The sequence below is a fragment of the Oncorhynchus keta genome, chromosome 15 (genome assembly GCF_023373465.1).
Source record: "Oncorhynchus keta strain PuntledgeMale-10-30-2019 chromosome 15, Oket_V2, whole genome shotgun sequence".
In the NCBI taxonomy this organism is placed as follows: domain Eukaryota; kingdom Metazoa; phylum Chordata; class Actinopteri; order Salmoniformes; family Salmonidae; genus Oncorhynchus; species Oncorhynchus keta.
Genome location: NC_068435.1, coordinates 45,175,021 through 45,196,165, shown reverse-complemented (window position 1 = coordinate 45,196,165; position 21,145 = coordinate 45,175,021). Strand labels below are relative to the sequence as shown.

At 44.0% G+C, this 21,145-nt stretch overlaps 1 protein-coding gene across 1 annotated transcript in view; it reads right to left on the bottom strand.

Annotated features, from left to right (window-relative positions):
• The window catches only part of LOC118395053 (protein unc-13 homolog A-like), a 90,294-nt gene that overhangs the window by 32,991 nt on the left and 36,158 nt on the right, over positions 1–21,145 (bottom strand). Inside the window, exons 4-11 of the mRNA XM_052464278.1 lie at positions 20,927–21,044; positions 20,424–20,547; positions 19,496–19,566; positions 19,185–19,251; positions 17,930–17,959; positions 6,614–6,818; positions 1,946–2,977; positions 136–238 (exon numbers count right to left, since the gene is read on the bottom strand). Of these exons, the coding sequence (XP_052320238.1) occupies positions 136–238; positions 1,946–2,977; positions 6,614–6,818; positions 17,930–17,959; positions 19,185–19,251; positions 19,496–19,566; positions 20,424–20,547; positions 20,927–21,044 (1,750 nt within the window). The remainder of the gene's footprint in view (positions 1–135; positions 239–1,945; positions 2,978–6,613; positions 6,819–17,929; positions 17,960–19,184; positions 19,252–19,495; positions 19,567–20,423; positions 20,548–20,926; positions 21,045–21,145) is intronic.

The following is a 21,145-nucleotide window of genomic DNA, read 5'->3' as shown; positions in this document are numbered from 1 at the left end:
GGTTGAAGTTGAGGTTAGGCTTAGAGATGTGGATATGACTGGGGCTGGATCAGGCACAGGGACAGTAGTACACAGGTCTTGGGCCAGTAGTATAGGACTGGGACATGGGAACAAGGTTTGAGTGTGATACCTTACCTCTCGAAGCTGCTGTTGGACCTTGTCGATGATTCGTCGCCAGTTCTCCCTAGCCCTTATGGACGGGTCCACCGGCTCCTTGGGCTCCTCATCTACAGGAGGACTACAAGGATAAGAGCAGGTCTGAGAACAACTCTATATCTGGGGCCAAAATTACCCCTTTGTCCCTATATAGTGCATTACTTTTGAACATTTGTACATTTCTCTAAATTTTAGTCATTTAGCAGATGCTCTTATCCAGAGCGACTTAAAGTTCATGTATTCATCTTAAGGTACACTATATATACAAAAGTACGTGGACATCCCATAAAGTTAGTGGATTTGGCTCTTTCAATCACACCGTTGTTGACAGGTATATAAAATCGAGCACACAGCCAAGCAATCTCCATAGACAAACATTGGCAGAGCCTTACTGAAGAGCTCAGTGACTTTCAATGTGGCATCATCATAGACTGCCACCTATCCAACAAGTCAGTTCGTCACATTTCTGCACTGATAGAGCAGACCCAGTCAACTGTAAGTTGCTGTTACTGTGAAGAGAAACGTCTAGGTGCAACAACGGCTCAGCCGCGAAGTGGTAGGGCTCACAAGCTCACAGAACGGAAATGCCGAGTGCTGTAGCGCATAGAAATCGTCTGTCCTTGGGTGCAACACTCACTACCAAGTTCCAAACTGCCAACGGGAGCAATGTCAGCACAATAACTGTTTGTCGGGAGCTTCATGAAATGGGTTTCCATGGCCGATCAGCTGCACACAAGCCTAAGATCACTATGCGCAATGCCAAGCGTCGGCTGGAGTGATGTAACGCCCGCCGCCATTGGACTCTGGAGCAGTGGAGTGATTAATCACGCTTCATCATCTCGCAGTCCGACGGACGAATCTGGTTTTGGCGGATATCAGGAGAACACCATCTGCCCAAATGCATAGTGCCAACTGTAAAGTTTGGTGGAGGAGGAACAATGGTCTGGGGCTGTTTTTCATGGTTCAGGCCTCTTAGTTCCAGTGAAGGGAAATCAACGCTGCAGCATACAATGACATTCTTGACGATTCTATGCTTCCAACTTTGTGGCAACAGTTTGGGGAAGGCCATTCCTGTTTCAGCATGTCAATGCACTCGTGCACAAAGCGAGGTCCATACATAAATGCTTTTTCAAGATCGGTGTGGAAGAGCATGACTGGCCTGCAACAGAGCCCTGACCTCAACCCCATCAAACACCTTTGGGATGAATTGGAATGCCAACTGCGAGCCAGGCCTAATCGCCGAATATCAGTGCCTGACCTCACTAATATTCTCGTGGCTGAATGGAAGCAAACTGCGCAGCAATGTTCCAACATCTAGTGGAAAGCCTTCCCAAAAGAGTGGAGGCTGTTATAGCAGCAAAGGGGGGACCAACTCCATATTAATACCTATGATTTTGGAATTACATGTTTGACGAGTTGGTGTCCACATACTTTTAGATATCTAGTGTAGTTAGGTTAGATAATCACATTTCACAGTTAGCTGCTTTATTGAGGATAAAATGTACTATCAGCAGTCAGTGCTAGCAGGAAAAGACAAGAGCAAGTGTTATTTCAGGAAAGGAATGTTTTTTATTTGTGTTTTTAAGAGGAAAGGAGGGGGATTATGTGGGGTTAATCAAGACACTTCGTCAAAACGTCCCTGGTCAAAAGTAGTGCACTGGAAGGGAATAGGGGGCCATTTCAGATGCACCCCTATGTGCTTTTTCACAGTCCACCCAATATGGTGGCCCAATAAACAAAGCCCCTTCTGCGCATGGAGAACAGAAAAAGATTTCAGATGGGGGTTTACCTCTCTGGGAGGGGCTCCTCCTCCTCTACGGGGGTGGGGGGGCGACTCTCGTCATACCGTTGGTCCTCATCTTCCATGGGGTGCTCCTCCTCTGTCGGGGTAGGGGTCCTAATTTTTGGGGGAAGGGGTTTGTCTTCCTCTAGGAGCAGTTGGTCCTCCGGCAGGGGGGGTTTGGCATCAGGGCCCTCTGTATGTGCAACAGAGGGAGAGGCAGTGGAGGTGGTCAGCTGAGAGGGGGCGCCAGTGGTTGTGGACTGGGGCCCATGGGAGGTAGTGGCAGGGTGAGATGGGGGGATGGCGGGGTCAGACTGGGGATGGGGTTGTGAAGCTGGGGGGTGAGCCTGAGCAGGTTGGGCAGTAGGGACTCCAGAAGACAGGAAAGAGGAGGCCAGGCCTGTTACTGCTGCTGAGAAGGGTTTGGCCATGGAGAAGAAGGACTGGGCTGGGGCAGGGGCTGGCTGGGGATGAGACTGGGCTTGAGGGGCCTGGGTGGATGGCTGTCCCAGGGGCTGTCCTCCTGGAGCTATGCCCGGAGGGTGGGCCAGATTTGGGGCATGGCTGGGCGGTTGGCTGGGTGGCGCCTGCTGTTGATGCAGAGAGGGCTGTTTCTGCAGAGGGGGTCTAGAAGCACCTGGGACATCCAGTGTGGGGGGTGCCGTGCTGGTGGGGGTAGGGGTGTAGGGGATATCCTCACTGAGGGTCCCATCCAGAAGATAATCCTCATCGTCATATATGTGCCCCTCTCCTTCATTCGCCACCTCTTCCTCATACAGACCACCATCATCCTCCTCATAGATGGCCCCCTCACCCCCATCCTTACTGTAGCCCCCCTCGTCGCTATACGCCCCCTGGGTCTCATCGGGGTCCCAGTTGGGAGAACCTTTGATGTAGCTGACAGAGGAGTGGCAGGAGTGGTAGGAGTCATTCTCATCATAAGGGTCTCGCTCTCTGTATTCCGGGCCGTACTCCTCCTCACTCAGCTGGCTGCTGCAGTGACTCAACTCTGCCGACGATGCATAGCTTCCCGTCGGACTGGTTAGGAAGGTGGAGCAAGACAGGGAAATGAAGATAAATGGGGAGAGAGAGAGAGAGAGAGAGAGAGAGAGAGAGAGAGAGAAGAAAGTGAGAGAGAAGAAAGTGAGAATGTGGAGAGAGGATGAGAGGCAGGGTGGAGGAACACAGAAGAAGGAAGGAAGGAAAAAAGAAGAAGAAGCAGTAACCAACATGGAGGGACAGACAGAGACTTTCCCAAGGTACACAATGTCCAGAGCATCCCTGAGCAATAGTAAAACGCTCTGCTATAACACCTGACCGTGAAGGTAAAACTGATGGTTAATCAATGAGTTAATTGCGACAGCAGTATCAGACAGAGATAAATCAAATGAGATAAGGGAAATAGGGAGAGAGAGAGAAATAAATAAATAAGAGCAGAACAGAAAGGTGAGGGGCCTCCAGAAAGCTGACAAATTATTAAGAACAAGCATCCTCACAGGGAGCAAAGACAGGAGTATTTGCAGTATACTCCATGTTAAATTAAGCTATTAAACAAATTATAGAGAGAGAGAGAGAGCGAGAGAGGGTGAGCAGAGAAGATAGAAATGTAAAGGAAAGGATACAGACACACCTATAAACACTCACTGGCCATGTCCGAATACCCATACTTGCATTCTAAATAGTAGGCTTTTTGGGTATCTGAAAATAGAACGTTTTAAAGTTCAATCCAATACAGGCTTGACTGAATGAACAACAAAGACGGAATGCAATATCACATTTTATTAAATAGTTTGGAGAATGGCCTCGTCTCCAAGGGAAGATCCTTGGAGCCAGATGTGATGGCAGGTAGCCCTATACTCCGAGTCAATATTCACGTAAAAATAAGAAATTCTCCTCTTCCAAAATTTGGGGAAAACAAACATTCTTTCCAATTGACCTCCACTGTGAAAGAGCCAACTTCGTCGTCGAGTTGGAGTTATACAGAAATAACAAAACATACCGAAAAGCTGCTCTGTTGTTCAATGTAAAGTACCAGTCAAAAGTTTGGACAGCTTCTCATTGAAGGGTTTTTCATTATTTTTACTATTGTAGAATAACAATGAAGACATCAAAACTATGAAATAATACATATGGATTCATGTAGTAACCAAAAAAGTGTTAAATCAAAATATACTTTATATTTGAGATTCTTCAAAGTATCTACCCCTATTTGGTAAAAGACCATGTCCATATTATGGCAAGAACAGCTCAAATAAGCAAAAGAGAAACGACAGTACATCATTACTTTAAGACATGAAGGTCAGTCAATCCGGAAAATTTCAAGAACTTTGATAGTTTCATGAAGTGCAGTCGCAAATATCATCAAGCGCTATGATGAAACTGGCTCTCATGAGGACCACCACAGGAAAGCAAAACCCAGAGTTACCTCTGCTGTAAAGGATACGTTCATTAGAGAGTTACCAGCCTCAGAAATTGCTGCCCAAATAAATGCTTCACAGAGTTCAAGTAACAGACACATCTCAACATCAACTGTTCAGAGGAGACTATTTGACTCAGGCCTTCATGGTTGAATTGCTGCAAAGAAACCACTACTAAAAGGACACCAATAAGAAGAAGAATACTTGCTTGTGCCAAGAAACACGAGCAATGGACAGGATTAGAAATGATTCGAAATCTGTCCTTTGGTCTGTTGAGTCCAAATTTGAGATTTTTGATTCCAACCGCCGTGTCTTTGTGAAATGAAGAGGAGGTGAACAGATGATCTCCGCATGCATGGTTCCCATCGTGAAGCATGGAGGAGGTGGTGTGAATGTGTGCTTTGCTGGTGTCACTGTGATTTATTTAGCATTCAAGGCACACTTAACCAGCGTGGCTAACACAGCATTCTGCAGCGATATGCCATCCCATCTGGTTTGTGCTTAGTGGGACTATCATTTGTTTTTCAACAGGACAATGAACCAACACACCTCGTGCAGGCAATACACTGGACCACTGCTACTCTAAAAATCTGACCACGACTCCATCTCGCTCCTACCGTCCTATAGGCAGAAACTCAAACAGGATATACCCATTACTAGAACCACTCAACGCTGGTCTGACCAATCGGAATCCATGCTTCAAGATTGTTTTGATCACGCGGACTGGGAAATGTTCTGGGCAGCCTCAGACAATAACCTTGATCTATACGCTGACTCGGTGAGTGAGTAAATAAGGAAGTGCATTGGAGGAGATGTACCCACTGTGAAACCTACCCTAACTATTAAAACCTACCCTAACAAAAAAACATGGATGGATGGCGGCATTTGAGCAAAACTGAAAGCGCAAACCACCGCATTTAACCATTGAAAGAGGACTGGGAATATGGCCGAATATAAACAGTGTAGTTATTCCCTCCACAAGGCAATCAAACAAGCAAAATATTGGTACAGGGACAAAGTGGAGTCGCAATTTAATGGCTCAGACACGAAATGTATGCGGCAGGGTCTACAGGCAATTACGTACTACAAAAAGAAAACCAGCCACGTCACGGACACCGACGTCTTGCTTCCAAACAAACTAAACACCTTCTTTGCCCGCTTTGAGGATTATGCAGTGCCACCGACGCAGCCCGCTAACAAGGATTGCGGGCCCCCCCTCTCCTTCTCTGTGGCTGACATGAGTAAGACATTTAAACGTGTTAACCCTTGCAAGGCTGCTGGCACAGACAACATCCCTAGCTGCGTCCTCAGAGCATGCGCAGACCAGCTGGCTGGTGTGTTCACATCAATCCCCCAAAATAACAGGCCCTAAAGTTATTATTGCTGGTTGGGAGGTGGATGGTTGGCGAAAACAGCAATTGAGAGAATGAGGGTAAGTTGACATATAAATACATCCAAAGATTTACGCCCATTGGTTAAGAGGGAGGAATGTGATAATTGCAAAAGTGAGCCCATAGATTAAACAGCAAGCCTGAGGAATGTATATTATTGTTCCGTGCTTATAGGCTATAAGGTAAATAGGTGACTGCCATTCCACACATGGCTAATAGGAAAGAGCAGAAGAAAAAAATATGGTATGGTGATGATGATTCGTATTCATTCACACTATGCCCGTAGAATAAGAAACAATATGAATGATGTTATGCTAACTGGATGAAGTTAAACTTTCGTGAACTATATTATGTTTATGCTTTAAATGCCACGATGTCTTACTACTCCATACTGAGAAGGCAAAATTAGTATCTTGATATCTGTTGCTTACTGCATGCGTTTGTACTAAATAGTACGTTCTAAATAGTATGTAGTACGATTAGTACACAGTATTTATTTTAGGAAAGTAGTAGGCAAGCCACATTTCAGACATGGCTGCACACACACACACACACACACACACACACACACACACACACACACACACACACACACACACACACACACACACACACACACACACACACACACACACACACACACACACACACACACACAATGAGATTGTTTGTTGAATAATGCATGAAGAAGCAGCGAGAGAGAGAGAGACAGGCCAGGGAACTCAGTCAGGGAACCAAGTCAGGGAACCCAGGCAGGTGAGTGTGTCTTTTCCTCAGCCCAAGGGGAGCAGGCCTGCAAGGCAAGCACTGAGCTGGAGCAGGAGATCAAGCAGCAAACAAATAGAGGGGAGTAGGACAAAACACACCTGATGGCCCTCTGGTGGTAGTCGAGGGGTTCACAGCTGTTAGAGGGGGGGTTGGAGGAGGGGCGGTTCTGCTGGTCTCTGATGGGGTACTGGTGGACGGAGGCATTGGGCTGGGACGTGGTGTAGTAAGGAGGAGGGATGCCATTACTGGTCTCACTGCGATAGTCACTGTCTCTGTCATCCACAGCACTGTCTGGGTCCTCATCTGGAGGGGAGAGGGGGGGGGAACACATTCAATCAATTATTATTCAATTAAATCAGGGCCCTGACAAAGGCCCTCTCTTGTCACTGTTCCCCTGATTAGAGGAACAGTGACAAGGGAGGGAGGGACAACTCCCTTGGGGCAGGAAGAAACCTTGAGAGGAACCAGACATATTAGAATAACTGGTCAATGAACAGTGTGGAGGTCTGCAACACTGATTCTTTCTATTCTCTCCCTCTAATCAGGGACTAACATAGACCTGAAAGTGAAAGTGAAGCTGTCCCTCCTGAGAGAGTGGGTGAGACTAAAACTACATTTACATTGTGGAGATCCGGGACTGTCGTTCACTCAGACAGTCTAGACTCAGCTCATTTGGACTGGTTCAGATTTAAAAAGATTGGAACCTGTTCACATAGGAATCGGACAAAATCTTGCCCAGTCATACTGCCCGACTGTTAGAATCCAGTTTTTATTTATTTAACCTTCATTTTAACAGGGAAATCCCATTTAGACCCAGGCCTCTTTTGCAAGGGAGCCGTGTATATGTACATAAATTATACAACATTTACAAAAACAAAAGTAATAAAAAACATGCAATATTTACAAGAAATTTAAGCAATCACATTCCTCAAGATGGATGTTCTCCATCAACATCTTGAACTGGCCTAGAGGTAAAAGAGCATCAAGGTGCAGAGAGCTCTGCAGATCATTCCATACACGGGGCGCAAAAAAAACAATGCAGATTTACCGAATTCCGTAGAGATCAATGGGATTTCTAGAGTTAGCCATCCCTGTGTTCTGATGACTCATATGTCTGTAATTTAACAATGAAGGTATTTCGGAAGTTTATGCAAGAGGGCTTTATAAACAAAAATAGAGCAGTGTATCGATCTACGAGACTTAACAGGGCCAGCCTACTTTCTGATATAGGATGCGATAATGTATACTGAACCTGTGGCCCGTAATAAAGTGAAGTGGGCTGTGGTAAATTGCATCTAATGGTTTCAGTGTAGTTGTAGCTGCATTCATATATATTGTGTCACCGTAGTCTAGCACCGGCAGGAAATTTAAATGAATTATCTGATTTCGGCTGTTCAGGGATAGGCATGATCTAGTTCTAGAGAAGAAGCCTATTTTTATTCTCAACTACTTAACCAACTCATCCATATGCTTTTAAAAAGATAACTTTTCATCAATTCAGATGCCCAGATATTTATAAGAGGGGACACGATCAATGTGGGCACCATACAATGTACATATACGTAAAACCTCAGATATATTTTTAAGTGAATTGGAAAACATCATGTACGTTGTTTTACCTGTATTAAGTACCAATTTCAGTTCAACAAAGGCTTTCTGCAAAGCAACAAAAGGCAGATTACAGCTCTGAAAAATCCAATAGCACAACAGTGCTCAGACTAAAATAATTCTGTTTGTCCTGTGGGTACCTTTGCCACTGTTCCACCCCTTGTGTGTTGCGCTGTCATGGTGTATTTACAAGTGTATGTTCTTTTTTCCCCCAGAAAGACCAATATTATTTATATTGACAGTAAAAAGTACAGGACCTAAAATATACCCGTGGGACATCTTTCGTAATATCAAGGATATCAAGGAAACTTGACTTAACACCATCAAAAAATACAGTGTCCTGTTTGTCAGGTAGTTTTTAAACCGTTACATGATGCCTGATTCAGGCCAATTACAGAATTAGTACAGAGTGGATGACAGTTTTGAATGCTTTAGACAAGTCAAGGAATACAGCAACAGTGTTTCTTCCTAGCCAAACAATTTACGACATCATATAAAACCAGTGATGCTGTTGTGATCGTACTATGCCCTGGTCTGAAGTTCCCTTGATGTACATTTAGAATATATTTGGAAGTTAAGAAATACTGTATCAAGAATTCAAACATGTTAGCGAGGCAAGAAAGTTTACAAAGAGGTCTAATAATTATTAAGGTCACAAGGATCACCACCTTTGTAAAGGGGAAGAACATGGGCCACTTTCCAGACCTTCGGGATAGCACCAGAGACAATCATCAAGTAAAAAAATGTGTCAATGATTTGCGCAATAAGAGGAGCAGAAAGCTGCACTAAGAAGTGGTCAAGCGAATCATCCCCAATGGATTTTTTTACATCAATTTTAGCAAGGCGTTTAGTACATCAAAAACAGAAAATGTATGAAATGATTGTATTGTAGTTGACGGGGTTTCCATTAAGCAAACTAATTATTGGGAGAGGGGAAGAATGTGGTCTGACTAAACTAAACTAACTGAAGGGTCAGTTAAATCACTATTTCTTTCAAATAGGAAGCCTGCAGAGATAAAATGCTAATTAAATGTATCACTTATCTATCTTTGTTCAGTAATGATGCCAGTGCCAGACACAACTTGATTTGGCAGGAAATTGGTGTAATTTCCACTGTTCAGTGCATTAACTATTTCCCAAAATGTAGCTGGATAATTAGCAGTGTCTGAAATAGAATTTAGAAAGTAGCTCGACTTCGCTTTCTTAATTGAGGAAGTGCATTTATTTCTCATTTGCCTGAGAAGCGGACAATCAGATAGAGTCAGTTTTTCTAGCCCAGGCCTGATTTCTCATTATAATGAAGTCAGAAAGCTTTGAAGAGAACAAAGGATTTCTTCCCTTTTTAACTCTAAGGCATTTAAAGGGGGCAAGTCTATCTGCCAGAGAGACAAAGATAAATAAGGAGAATTCCAAGGTTAATTCAGGGTCAGGTATGCAACGGACAAAGGAAAACTCAGAGCAATACTCTACCCTTGGGGAGAGACAATTTTCAAATGTATTTTCATAATTACACAAGGATCAGAATTTTTCTGCTTTGTATCTCTAATACAGGCAATAGGAGAGTGATCGCTAATTGCATTAGCAAAGACACCATTTGACAAGTCCTTGTGCAGTTTCTCAGAACAAGATCACAGGGTTTTTTTCTGGATAAAAAAGGGGTTTTCAGGCAATGGCCATGGTTGGCCCGTCGGCATGGCTAAATTTTAGAGAATTTTTGTTGTTGCATTCTAAAGCCAATTTCCTGCAATTCTACAAATTTCTCCATGGAGCTGTGAGAAAAAAAATTCTATGACATTTTGCCAAGGCTAATGCTGCGTTATTTTGCGCAAACATAATAAGAAAAGCAATACTGCTAAATTCACTGTATTGCAAATTTCAATTCTCCCTGACCGTTTTATTTGGATGATTGTTAATTCTCAAAGATTATATTGCATACAGTTGAAGTTTACATACACTTATGTTGGAGTCATTAAAACTCGTTTTTCAACCACTCCAACCAAATTTCTTGTTAACTATAGTTTAGGTTAGTACACCTACTTTATGCATGACACAAGTAATTTTTCCAACAATTGTTTACAGACAGACTATTTCACTGTATCTCAATTCCAGTGGGTCAGAAGTTAACATACACTAAGTTGACTGCGCCTTTAAACAGCTTGGAAAATTCCAGAAAATTATGTCATGGCTTTAGAAGCTTCTGATAGTTGACAGAATTTGAGTCAATTGAAGGTGTACCTGTGGATGTATTTCAAGACCCACCTTCAAACTCAGTGCCTCTTTGCTTGACATCATGGGAAAATCAGACCTCCACAAGTCCGCAGACCTCCACAAGTCTGGTTCATCCTTGGGAGTAATTTCCAAATGCCAGAAGATACCACGTTCATCTGTACAAACAATAGTATGCAAGTATAAACACCATGGGACCACGCAGCCGTCATACCGCTCAGGAAGGAGACGCATTCTGTCTCCTAGAGATGAACGTACTTTGGTGCGAAAAGTGAAAATAAATCCCAGAACAGCAGCAAAAGACCATGTGAAGATGCTGGAGGAAACCGGTACAAAAGTATCTATATCCACAGTAAAACTAGTCCTATATCGATATAACCTGAAAGTCCGCTCAGCAAGGAAGAAGACACTGCTCCAAAACCGCCATAAAAAAGCCAGACTACGGTTTACAACTGCACATGGGGACAAAGATCGTACTTTCCTGAGAAATGTCCTCTGATCTGATGAAACAACAATAGAACTGTTTCGCCATAATGACCATCGTTATGTTTCGAGGAAAAAGGGGGATGCCTGCAAGCCGAAGAATACCATCCCAACCGTGAAGCACGGGGGTGGCAGCATCATGTTGTGGACTGGTGCACTTCACAAAATAGATGGCATCATGAGGTGGATGTGGATAATTTGAAATAACATCTCAAGAAATCAGTTAGAAGTTATAGCTTGGTTGCAAATGGGACTTCCAAATGGACAATGACCCCAAGCATACTTCCAAAGTTCTGGCAAAATGGCTTGAGGACAACAAAGTCAAGGTATTGGAGTGGCCATCACAAAGCCTGACTTCAATCATATAGAACATTTGTGGACAGAACTGAAAAAGCGTGTGCAAGCAAGGAGGCCTAAAAACCTGGCTCAGTTACACCACCTCTGTGAAGAGATATGGGCCAAAATTCACCTGACTTATTGTGTGAAGCTTGTGGAAGGCTACCCAAAATGTTTGACCCAAGTTAAATAATTTAAAGGCAATGCTACCAAATACTAATTGAGTGTATGTAAACTTCTGAACCACTGGGAATGATGGGAATGATGGGGAAAAAAACAAGTTGAAATAAATCATTCTCTACTATTATTGTGACATTTCACATTCTTAAAATAAAGTGGTGATCCTAACTGAACTAAGACAGGGAATTTTTACTATGATTAAATGTCAGGAATTTTGTTTAAATGTATTTGGCAAAGGAGTACGTAAACTTCAGACTTCAACTGTACTTTATATCTGGTTTGAGTCGTTTAAGTTAACACTGAAAGCGTTTTTCCATCCCAAAATTATATATATATATATTTTTTACACTGTTTGGACATAGGCAACCCGGAAAAAAATGCTTAGCTGACCAACTCCAAAGAATTGCAATGGCAAAAAAATCCCTGGATCAATCAGTGAGGAATTTGATAGGGGTCTTACATTAAAGATGCACTCTCAAACTTCTGTATCATTTCAGCCAGGAGTTTTGAAAGTGGTGCTCACGAGTAAAAAGTGGTCCCCGTTTTTTGTGTACTATGTCCTTCAATTATGTACTACGTCATCCTTTTCATGTGACATGTTACACATTTAGCCATTTGTATAATATCATATTAATTTTGCAATTTGTGCAAAGATCCAAGTGGGTTTGGAAATTAGTTGAGTCAGGTTAAAGTCAAGACAAATATTCTGTGTTTATTTCACATATATAGCCACCCCCCTTTCCATCTATCACACCTGAAAATGTTGTAATCAGTTATTTCAAGGTCCTTATCCATAATCTAACAATTGAGCCAGGTCTCTGCGAGAACCAGAATATCAGGGCTCGTGTCAAGCACCCAGACATCAAGAAGGTCCATATTTGACATCAAAGATGTCTGTCTGTTGAGAGGTCTCTCAATTATGCTACATGGTTGAAAAGAGAACATCATTACTTTATTGTACCACAGAGGAATACCTTTTACAATGCTGCACAGGTCATGCTGCACAAGCATGACCTGCAGAAACCACTCATTCAGTGCCCACTCAGCACAGCGGCCATTCCAGCTAATGTGGACCATCTCAACTCCAACCATAGAACTCCTATAGAGCTCATCTCTCCAGGTCACCCATTTTCCTGTGTAAACAGAAGAGGCATACTGAGCTTTTCCCACACAAGAGAGTGGGATGGAGATTATTGTGGAGGAGTTTTAAAATATTGTTTTTTAGTTACAGTATACAGTGGGGCAAAAAGCTAGCCAAGTAATGTCATACTTTCCAGGTCCATACCCAAACAGTTTGAACTACTAATTTTGAAAATTACTCTCTCCAGAAACAAGTCTCTCACTGTTGCCGCCTGCTACCGACCACCCTCAGCTCCCAGCTGTGCCCTGGACACCATTTGTGAATTGATCGCCCCCATCTAGCTTCAGAGTTTGTTCTGTTAGGTGACCTAAACTGGGATATGCTTAACACCCCGGCAGTCCTACAATCTAAGCTAGATGCCCTCAATCTCACTCAAATCATCAAGGAACCCACCAGGTACAACCCTAACTCTGTAAACAAGGGCACCCTCAGACGTCATCCTGACCAACTGGCCCTCCAAATATACCTCCGCTGTCTTCAACCAGGATCTCAGCGATCACTGCCTCATCGCCTGTATCCGCCACGGAGCCGCAGTCAAACGACCACCCCTCATCACTGTCAAATGCTCCCTAAAACACTTCTGTGAGCAGGCCTTTCTAATCGACCTGGCCCGGGTATCCTGGAAGGACATTGACCTCATCCCGTCAGTTGAGGATGCATGGTCATTCTTTAAAAGTAACTTCCTCACCATTTTAGATAAGCATGCTCCGTTCAAAAATGCAGAACCAAGAACAGATACAGCCCTTGGTTCACTCCAGACCTGACTGCCCTCGACCAGCACAAAACATCCTGTGGCGGACTGCAATAGCATCGAATAGCCCCGTGATATGCAACTGTTCAGAGAAGTCAGGAACCAATACACGCAGTCAGTCAGGAAAGCTAAGGCCAGCTTCTTCAGGCAGAAGTTTGCATCCTGTAGCTCCAACTCCAAAAAGTTCTGGGACACTGTGAAGTCCATGGAGAACAAGAGCACCTCCTCCCAGCTGCCCACTGCACTGAGGCTAGGAAATACGGTCTCCACCGATAAATCCATGATTATCGAAAACTTCAATAAGCACTTCTCAACGGCTGGCCATGCCTTCCGCCTGGCTACTCCAACCTCGGCCAACAGCTCCGCCCCCGTAGTTCCTCACCCAAGCCTCTCCAGGTTCTCCTTTACCCAAATCCAGATAGCAGATGTTCTGAAAGAGCTGCAAAACCTGGACCCGTACAAATCAGGTGGGCTTGACAATCTGGACCCGCTATTTCTGAAACTATCTGCCGCCATTGTCGCAACCCCTATTACCAGCCTGTTCAACCTCTCTTTCATATCGTCTGAGATCCCCAAGGATTGAAAGCTGCCGCAGTCATCCCCCTCTTCAAAGGGGGAGACACCCTGGACCCAAACTGTTACAGACCTATATCCATCCTGCCCTGCCTATCTAAGGTCTTCGAAAGCCAAGTCAACAAACAGGTCACTGACCATCTCGAATCCCACCGTACCTTCTCCGCTGTGCAATCTGGTTTCCGAGCCGGTCACGGGTGCACCTCAGCCACACTCAAGGTACTAAACGATATCATAACCGCCATCGATAAAAGACAGTACTGTGCAGCCGTCTTCATCGACCTCGCCAAGGCTTTCGACTCTGTCAATCACCATATTCTTATCGGCAGACTCAACAGCCTCGGTTTTTCGGATGACTGCCTTGCCTGATTCACCAATTACTTTGCAGACAGAGTTCAGTGTGTCAAATCGGAGGGCATGCTGTCGGGTCCTCTGGCAGTCTCTATGGGGGTGCCACAGGGTTCAATTCTCGGGCCGACTCTTTTCTCTGTATATATCAATGATGTTGCTCTTGCTGCGGGCGATTCCCTGATCCACCTCTACGCAGACGACACCATTCTATATACTTTCGGCCCGTCATTGGACACTGTGCTATCTAACCTCCAAATGAGCTTCAATGCCATACAGCACTCCTTCTGTGGCCTCCAACTGCTCTTAAACGCGAGTAAAACCAAATGCATGCTTTTCAACCGATCGCTGCCTGCACCCGCATGCCCGACTAGCATCACCACCCTGGATGGTTCCGACCTTGAATATGTGGACATCTATAAGTACCTAGGTGTCTGGCTAGACTGCAAACTCTCCTTCCAGACTCACATCAAACATCTCCAATCGAAAATCAAATCAAGAGTCGGCTTTCTATTCCGCAACAAAGCCTCCTTCACTCACGCCGCCAAGCTTACCCTAGTAAAACTGACTATCCTACCGATCCTCGACTTCGGCGATGTCATCTACAAAATGGCTTCCAACACTCTACTCAGCAAACTGGATGCAGTCTATCACAGTGCCATCCGTTTTGTCACTAAAGCACCTTATACCACCCACCACTGCGACTTGTATGCTCTAGTCGGCTGGCCCTCACTACATATTCGTCGCCAGACCCACTGGCTCCAGGTCATCTACAAGTCCATGCTAGGTAAAGCTCCGCCTTATCTCAGTTCACTGGTCACGATGGCAACACCCATCCGTAGCACGCGCTCCAGCAGGTGTATCTTACTGATCATCCCTAAAGCCAACACCTCATTTGGCCGCCTTTCGTTCCAGTACTCTGCTGCCTGTGACTGGAACGAATTGCAAAAATCGCTGAAGTTGGAGACTTTTATCTCCCTCACCAACTTCAAACATCAGCTATCCGAGCAGCTAACCGATCGCTGCAGCTGTACATAGTCTATAGGTAAATAGCCCACCCATTTTCACCTACCTCATTCCCATACTGTTTTTATACTGTTTTTATTTATTTACTTTTCTGCTCTTTTGCACACCAATATCTCTACCTGTACATGACCATCTGATCATTTATCACTCCAGTGTTAATCTGCAAAATTGTATTATTCGCCTACCTCCTCATGCCTTTTGCACACATTGTATATAGACTGTCCATTTTTTCTACTGTGTTATTGACTTGTTAATTGTTTACTCCATGTGTAACTCTGTGTTGTCTGTTCACACTGCTATGCTTTATCTTGGCCAGGTCGCAGTTGCAAATGAGAACTTGTTCTCAACTAGCCTACCTGGTTAAATAAAGGTGAAATAAAATAAAATAAAAATGGTCAGAGTCCTTTAGGCGCCTTTTGGCAAACACCAAGCAGGCGGTCATGTACCTTTTACTGAGGAATGGCTTCCGTCTGGCCACTCTACCATAAAGTCTTGATTGGTGGAGTGCTGCAGAGATGGTTGTTCTTCTGGAAGGCTCTCTCATCTCCACAGAGGAACTCTGGAGCTCTGTCAGAGTGACCATCGGGTTCTTGGTTACCTCCCTGACCAAGGCCCTTCTCCCCCGGTCCAAAATTCTCCCATTTAAGAATGATGGAGGCCACTGTGTTTTGGGGGACCGCCAATGCTGCACAGATCTGGTACCCTTCCCCAGATTGGTGCCTGGGCACAATCCTGTCTCGGAGCCCTACGGACAATTTCTTCGACCTCATGGCTTGTTTTTGCACTGTCAACTGTGGGGCATTATATAGACGGCTGTGGGTGCCTTTCCAAATCATGTCCAATCAACTGAATTTACCACAGGTGGACTCCAATCAAGTTGTAGAAACATGTCAAGTATGATCAATGGAAACAGGATGCACCTGTGCTCAATTTCAAGTCTCATAGCAAAGGGTCTGAATACTTATGTAAATAAGGTATTTCTGTTTTGAATGTTTTACAAATTTTCAAACATTTCTAAAAACCTGTTTTCACTTTGTCATTGTGGGTTCTTGTGTGTAGATTGATGAGATTATTTTATTTAATACATTTTAGAATAAGGCTGTAAAGTAACAAAATGTGAAAAAAGGGAAGCGGTCAGAATACTTCCCAAATGCACTGTATGTGAAAATGGTGAGTTTTTGTATTGTAGTAAAAAAATAGAGGAAGATAAGCATTTCCAATGACATCAGTGTGCATCGTGTGATTATGACCAATTGTGAGTAGGCATTTCCTACTAATTGGTTGATGCACCAATACTAAAAAGTATTTAGTCAGCCACCAATTGTGCAAGTTCTCCCACTTAAAAAGATGAGAGAGGCCTGTAATTTTCATCATAGGTACACTTCAACTATGACAGACAAAATGAGAAAAAAAGAAAAAAAAATCACATTGTAGGATTTTTTATGAATTTATTTGCAAATTATGGTGGAAAATAAGTATTTGGTCAATAACAAAAGTTTGTCTTAATACTTTGTTATATACACTTTGTTGGCAATGACAGAGGTCAAACGTTTTCTGTAAGTCTTCACAAGGTTTTCACACACTGTTGCTGGTATTTTGGCCCATTCCTCCATGCAGATCTCCTCTAAATCAGAGGTGTTTTGGGTCTGTTGCTGGGCAACACTGACTTTCAACTCCCTCCAAAGATGTTCTATGGGGTTGAGATCTGGAGACTGGCTAGGTCACTCCAGGACCTTGAAATGCTTCTTACGAAGCCACTCCTTCGTTGCCCGGGCGGTGTGTTTGGGATCATTGTCATGCTGAAAGACCCAGCCACGTTTCATCTTCAATGCCCTTGCTGATGGAAGGAGGTTTTCACTCAAAATCTCACAATACCTGGCTCCATTCATTCTTTCCTTTACACGGATCAGTCGTCCTGGTCCCTTTGCAGAAAAACAGCCCCAAAGCATGATGTTTCCACCCCCATGCTTCACAGTAGGTATGGTGTTCTTTGGATGCAACTCAGCATTCTTTGTCCTCCAAACACGACGATTTGAGTTTTTACCAAAAAGTTCTATTTTGGTTTCATCGGACCATATGACATTCTCCCAATCTTCTTCTGGATTATCCAAATGCTCTCTAGCAAACTTCAGACGGGCCTGGACATGTACTGGCTTAAGCAGGGGGACACGTCTGGCACTGCAGTATTTGAGTCCCTGGCGGTGTAGTGTGTTACTGATGGTAGGCTTTGTTACTTTGGTCCAAGCTCTCTGCAGGTCATTCACTAGGTCCCCCCGTGTTGTTCTGGGATTTTTGCTCACCGTTCTTGTGATCATTTTGACCCAACGGGGTGAGATCTTGCGTGGAGCCCCAGATTGAGGGAGATTATCAGTGGTCTTGTATGTCTTCCATTTCCTAATAATTGCTCCCACAGTTGATTTCTTCAAACCAAGCTGCTTACCTATTGCAGATTCAGTCTTCCCAGCCTGGTGCAGGTCTACAATTTTGTTTCTGGTGTCCTTTGACAGCTCTTTCATTAAAAATCCTACAATGTCATTTTTTTCTCTTTTTTTCTCATTTTGTCTGTCATAGTTGAAGTGTACCTATGATGAAAATTACAGGCCTCTCATCTTTTTAAGTGGGAGAACTTGCACAATTGGTGGCTGACTAAATACTTTTTTGCCCCACTGTATGTTGATGTTGGTGTGGTGATGATGAATATGAAGATGAAAAATGGTGAAATGTCCCATTAAGGGTACTCACTTTGTTGGTCTCCCCACAGACTCCAGTTACCTACAAATAAACATAACATTTTGAGAAGGATTCTGTCTTAATTATGAAACATTAGGAATATGATTGTCACACGCTGACCTGTTTCACCTGTCTTTGTGATTGTCTCCACCCACCTCCTGGTGTCAACTGTTTTCCTCATTAGTCCGTGGGTACTTATTCCTGTGTTCCCTGCTGGTCTGTTGTCAGTTCATCAAGTCAACCAGCGTGTTTTTTTCAGTTCTACTGCTTTTTCCTCTCTTTTGCTAGTCCTCCCGGTTGTGACCCTTGCCTGTCTGGACTCTGAACCCGCCTGCCTGACTATTCTGCCTGCCCTGACCTCGAGCCTGCCTTCCACTCTGTACCTCCTGGCCTCTGACCTGGTTTTGATCTTTTGCCTGTCCACGACCACTCTTGCCTACCGCTTGGATTATAATAAATATCAGAGACTTAAACCATCTGCCTCCCATGTCTGATTCTGGGTCTCGCCTTGTGCCCTTATAATGATCATTTCATGGGTTTCAGAACACTTTAACTGAACTGTTTACACCAGGGGTCCCCAATTACATTCAGTTGTGGGCCGATTTTTCCTTCAGCAGACGGTCGGGGGGCCGGAACATAGTTATAAATCATTTGTACACTGCAAATTGACCGCAAGAATCCCAAGCAGATTTGACAAAAACAGAATAATTTCTAATCTCGATTACATTGGTATACGATCACATACGCAACTGTATTTATGCGTGGGAATACTTGGGAACAGATTGCCTAGATTAAAATCAATTTGAGCTTTTCTTGGTGAACAAATTGCAGGTGAACAAATTACAGGCCATATATTGGGGATGGCTGGTGTACACTGTCTTACTACTGTTATTGTATGGTGTGCTGTAAGGGAACCTTTGGCTGAAGAGTGCCATGCATAGTTAGAGCCATAGCCTAGTGTCTGTCTGTCTGTCTGCCCCCCCACCCCCAGAGCTGTGTCACCACGCTCAGTAGACTTTGACACCACCAGAAACTCCGCATCCAGTGCCTCTGTATAACTAATACTCCTATTGATGTTTCACTTTCTCGATGTGGATACACACACAGACATGCAAACAAACACACACACCCATACACAAAGACACACTCTAGTGCAATCCAAATACCTTGCACTGAACTGACAGGGTGATATTGAATAGTTGACTCTCATTGGTTAATCGCTAACACCCGTCTATCAGACAAGCCCAGTGATTGGTGGATTACTCACAGCACTGTGTCCCTGGGACAGGAAGTGGTCGCTCCTGGTCTTCTTGGTATGGGTGATGGTTAGTTATCTGAAATACATACACACGTAAGTCATTCTACTGTGCAAAGCCCGAGGTGTACAAGTAATGCTTCCCAACTCTAACCACATATAATCCTCTCACACCTCAATCCAACTCTTCAAGCTATTTGTCCCACCTGCCTGTATCCCCCTCTGAGACAGATTTAAAATGACAATAGGGAAATACATAGTGGGAAAACTCAGTCTACTGTATAATAGAGGGTGATCCATAAATGTGTGCGACAACAGCTTACATCTTGATCTCTCATGGCGTTGAGTTGCTCCAATTTTTTGGCCCAATATCGTGCCTCCACCTCAGGGATATCTGAAAACAAGAGCCCCACCATTAAAACAAAAAAACAAAACAAAAATCACACAGCTGACCAGCACACACACACACACGCTTATACCCTCACGACACGCATCTGTAATGCCACTAAGATGTATATCAGCTGTATATCAACACACACACACAGCTAGCAGTTACCATTAAGCTTTCCACCAAGCTTTCACTTGGATAGGTATTAGTGGTTAGCCTATCACACCCATTCCCCTCAAAACTATTCTTGCCAAAGACATTGAGTGTGACTTTTCAGCCAGAACCCCACTTGACTGGTGCTCAGTCAGACAGTCAGACAGACAGACAGGGTTAGTTTACCAGTATTGACCAGGAGATGGGAGGCAGTGTAAAATGACACCTAATCAATGCTTGGAGACCACAGCCTGAAGTTAAGGACACAAGCAGCCAGAGTCTAGCGACACAGATAAGTGTGTTTCTATGGGGACACATGGAATCTAATAAAACTGGTTACGGGTGAGTTTCCCCCAAAACAAGTACATCTTTTGATTATTGTTCATTCATAGCCTACAAGTGGGCTTTAGTGCTGAAAATAATCTTTATTTTGGGGGGAAACGGACCCTAACCCAGTTAAAGATCAGAATGCCAGTTCAGGTGTGATTATGTTTACTGTAAGATGCATGACTGTGAATGTGGAAATGACTGTATTTCAAGTAGTTTTTGGGGTATGAATGGGGGTCAATTAAGTATATTTGTTACTTAATTCATTAAATTGTTCGTCTGTCCATTTATTCATTAATTTCTTTGTTAATTTGTCCATCCATCCATCCATCCGTCTGTTCGTTAGTTTGTTAATTCTTTCATTGGTTCCCTCCCTTACTCACCCAGAGGCAGTTCAAAGCGTGTGTCCAGCAGCACCTGGTGTAAGGTGGGGTCTTTGGTTCCACAGATATCGTTGTCCGCCATGATGGCCTGGGAGTCCAGGGTCAGCCAGTCCCCCGGACTCTCCTACACAGAAATTGAATGCATAGACCTGATATACCATTCATTATAATTGTTAGTTTGCTATTTAGATCCCAATTGTTGTACTGCATACAAAAACATTAGTCAAGTCCCAGATCTGTTTGTGCAGTCTTACCAACTCTTCTACGGCCATTGTCACAAAGAGTTCGTAAAACAGCACAAACAGATCTGGGAACATCCAGATCCCTGGAGCTTTCTGTGGGGACTCAGTGAGTCATTCTGATTTTTCATTCCACTAATTCTAATTCCATGGCTGGTGTACTTCATTATCCCAAGGAGTTGCTTTGCCCTGGCTTAGGGAGACATGCTCACATAGTAGCTTACTAAGTAGTATGCTAGTATGAGTATTGGGGGTGTAGTGTACCACGTTTGATTGGCGGATGCTGTGCAGGGGGATCCACACTGTTCCCACCGTGGTGTCCCATATTAACCCTTTATTCCACACCTCCACCGTCAACCCCAGGTCCAGCCTGTTGATCTCACTATAGAGAGAGAGAGAGAGAGACAGAGACAGAGAGAGAGACAGACAGAGAGAGACAGGGAGAGAGAGAGAGACAGAGACAGAGAGAGAGACAGAGAAAAT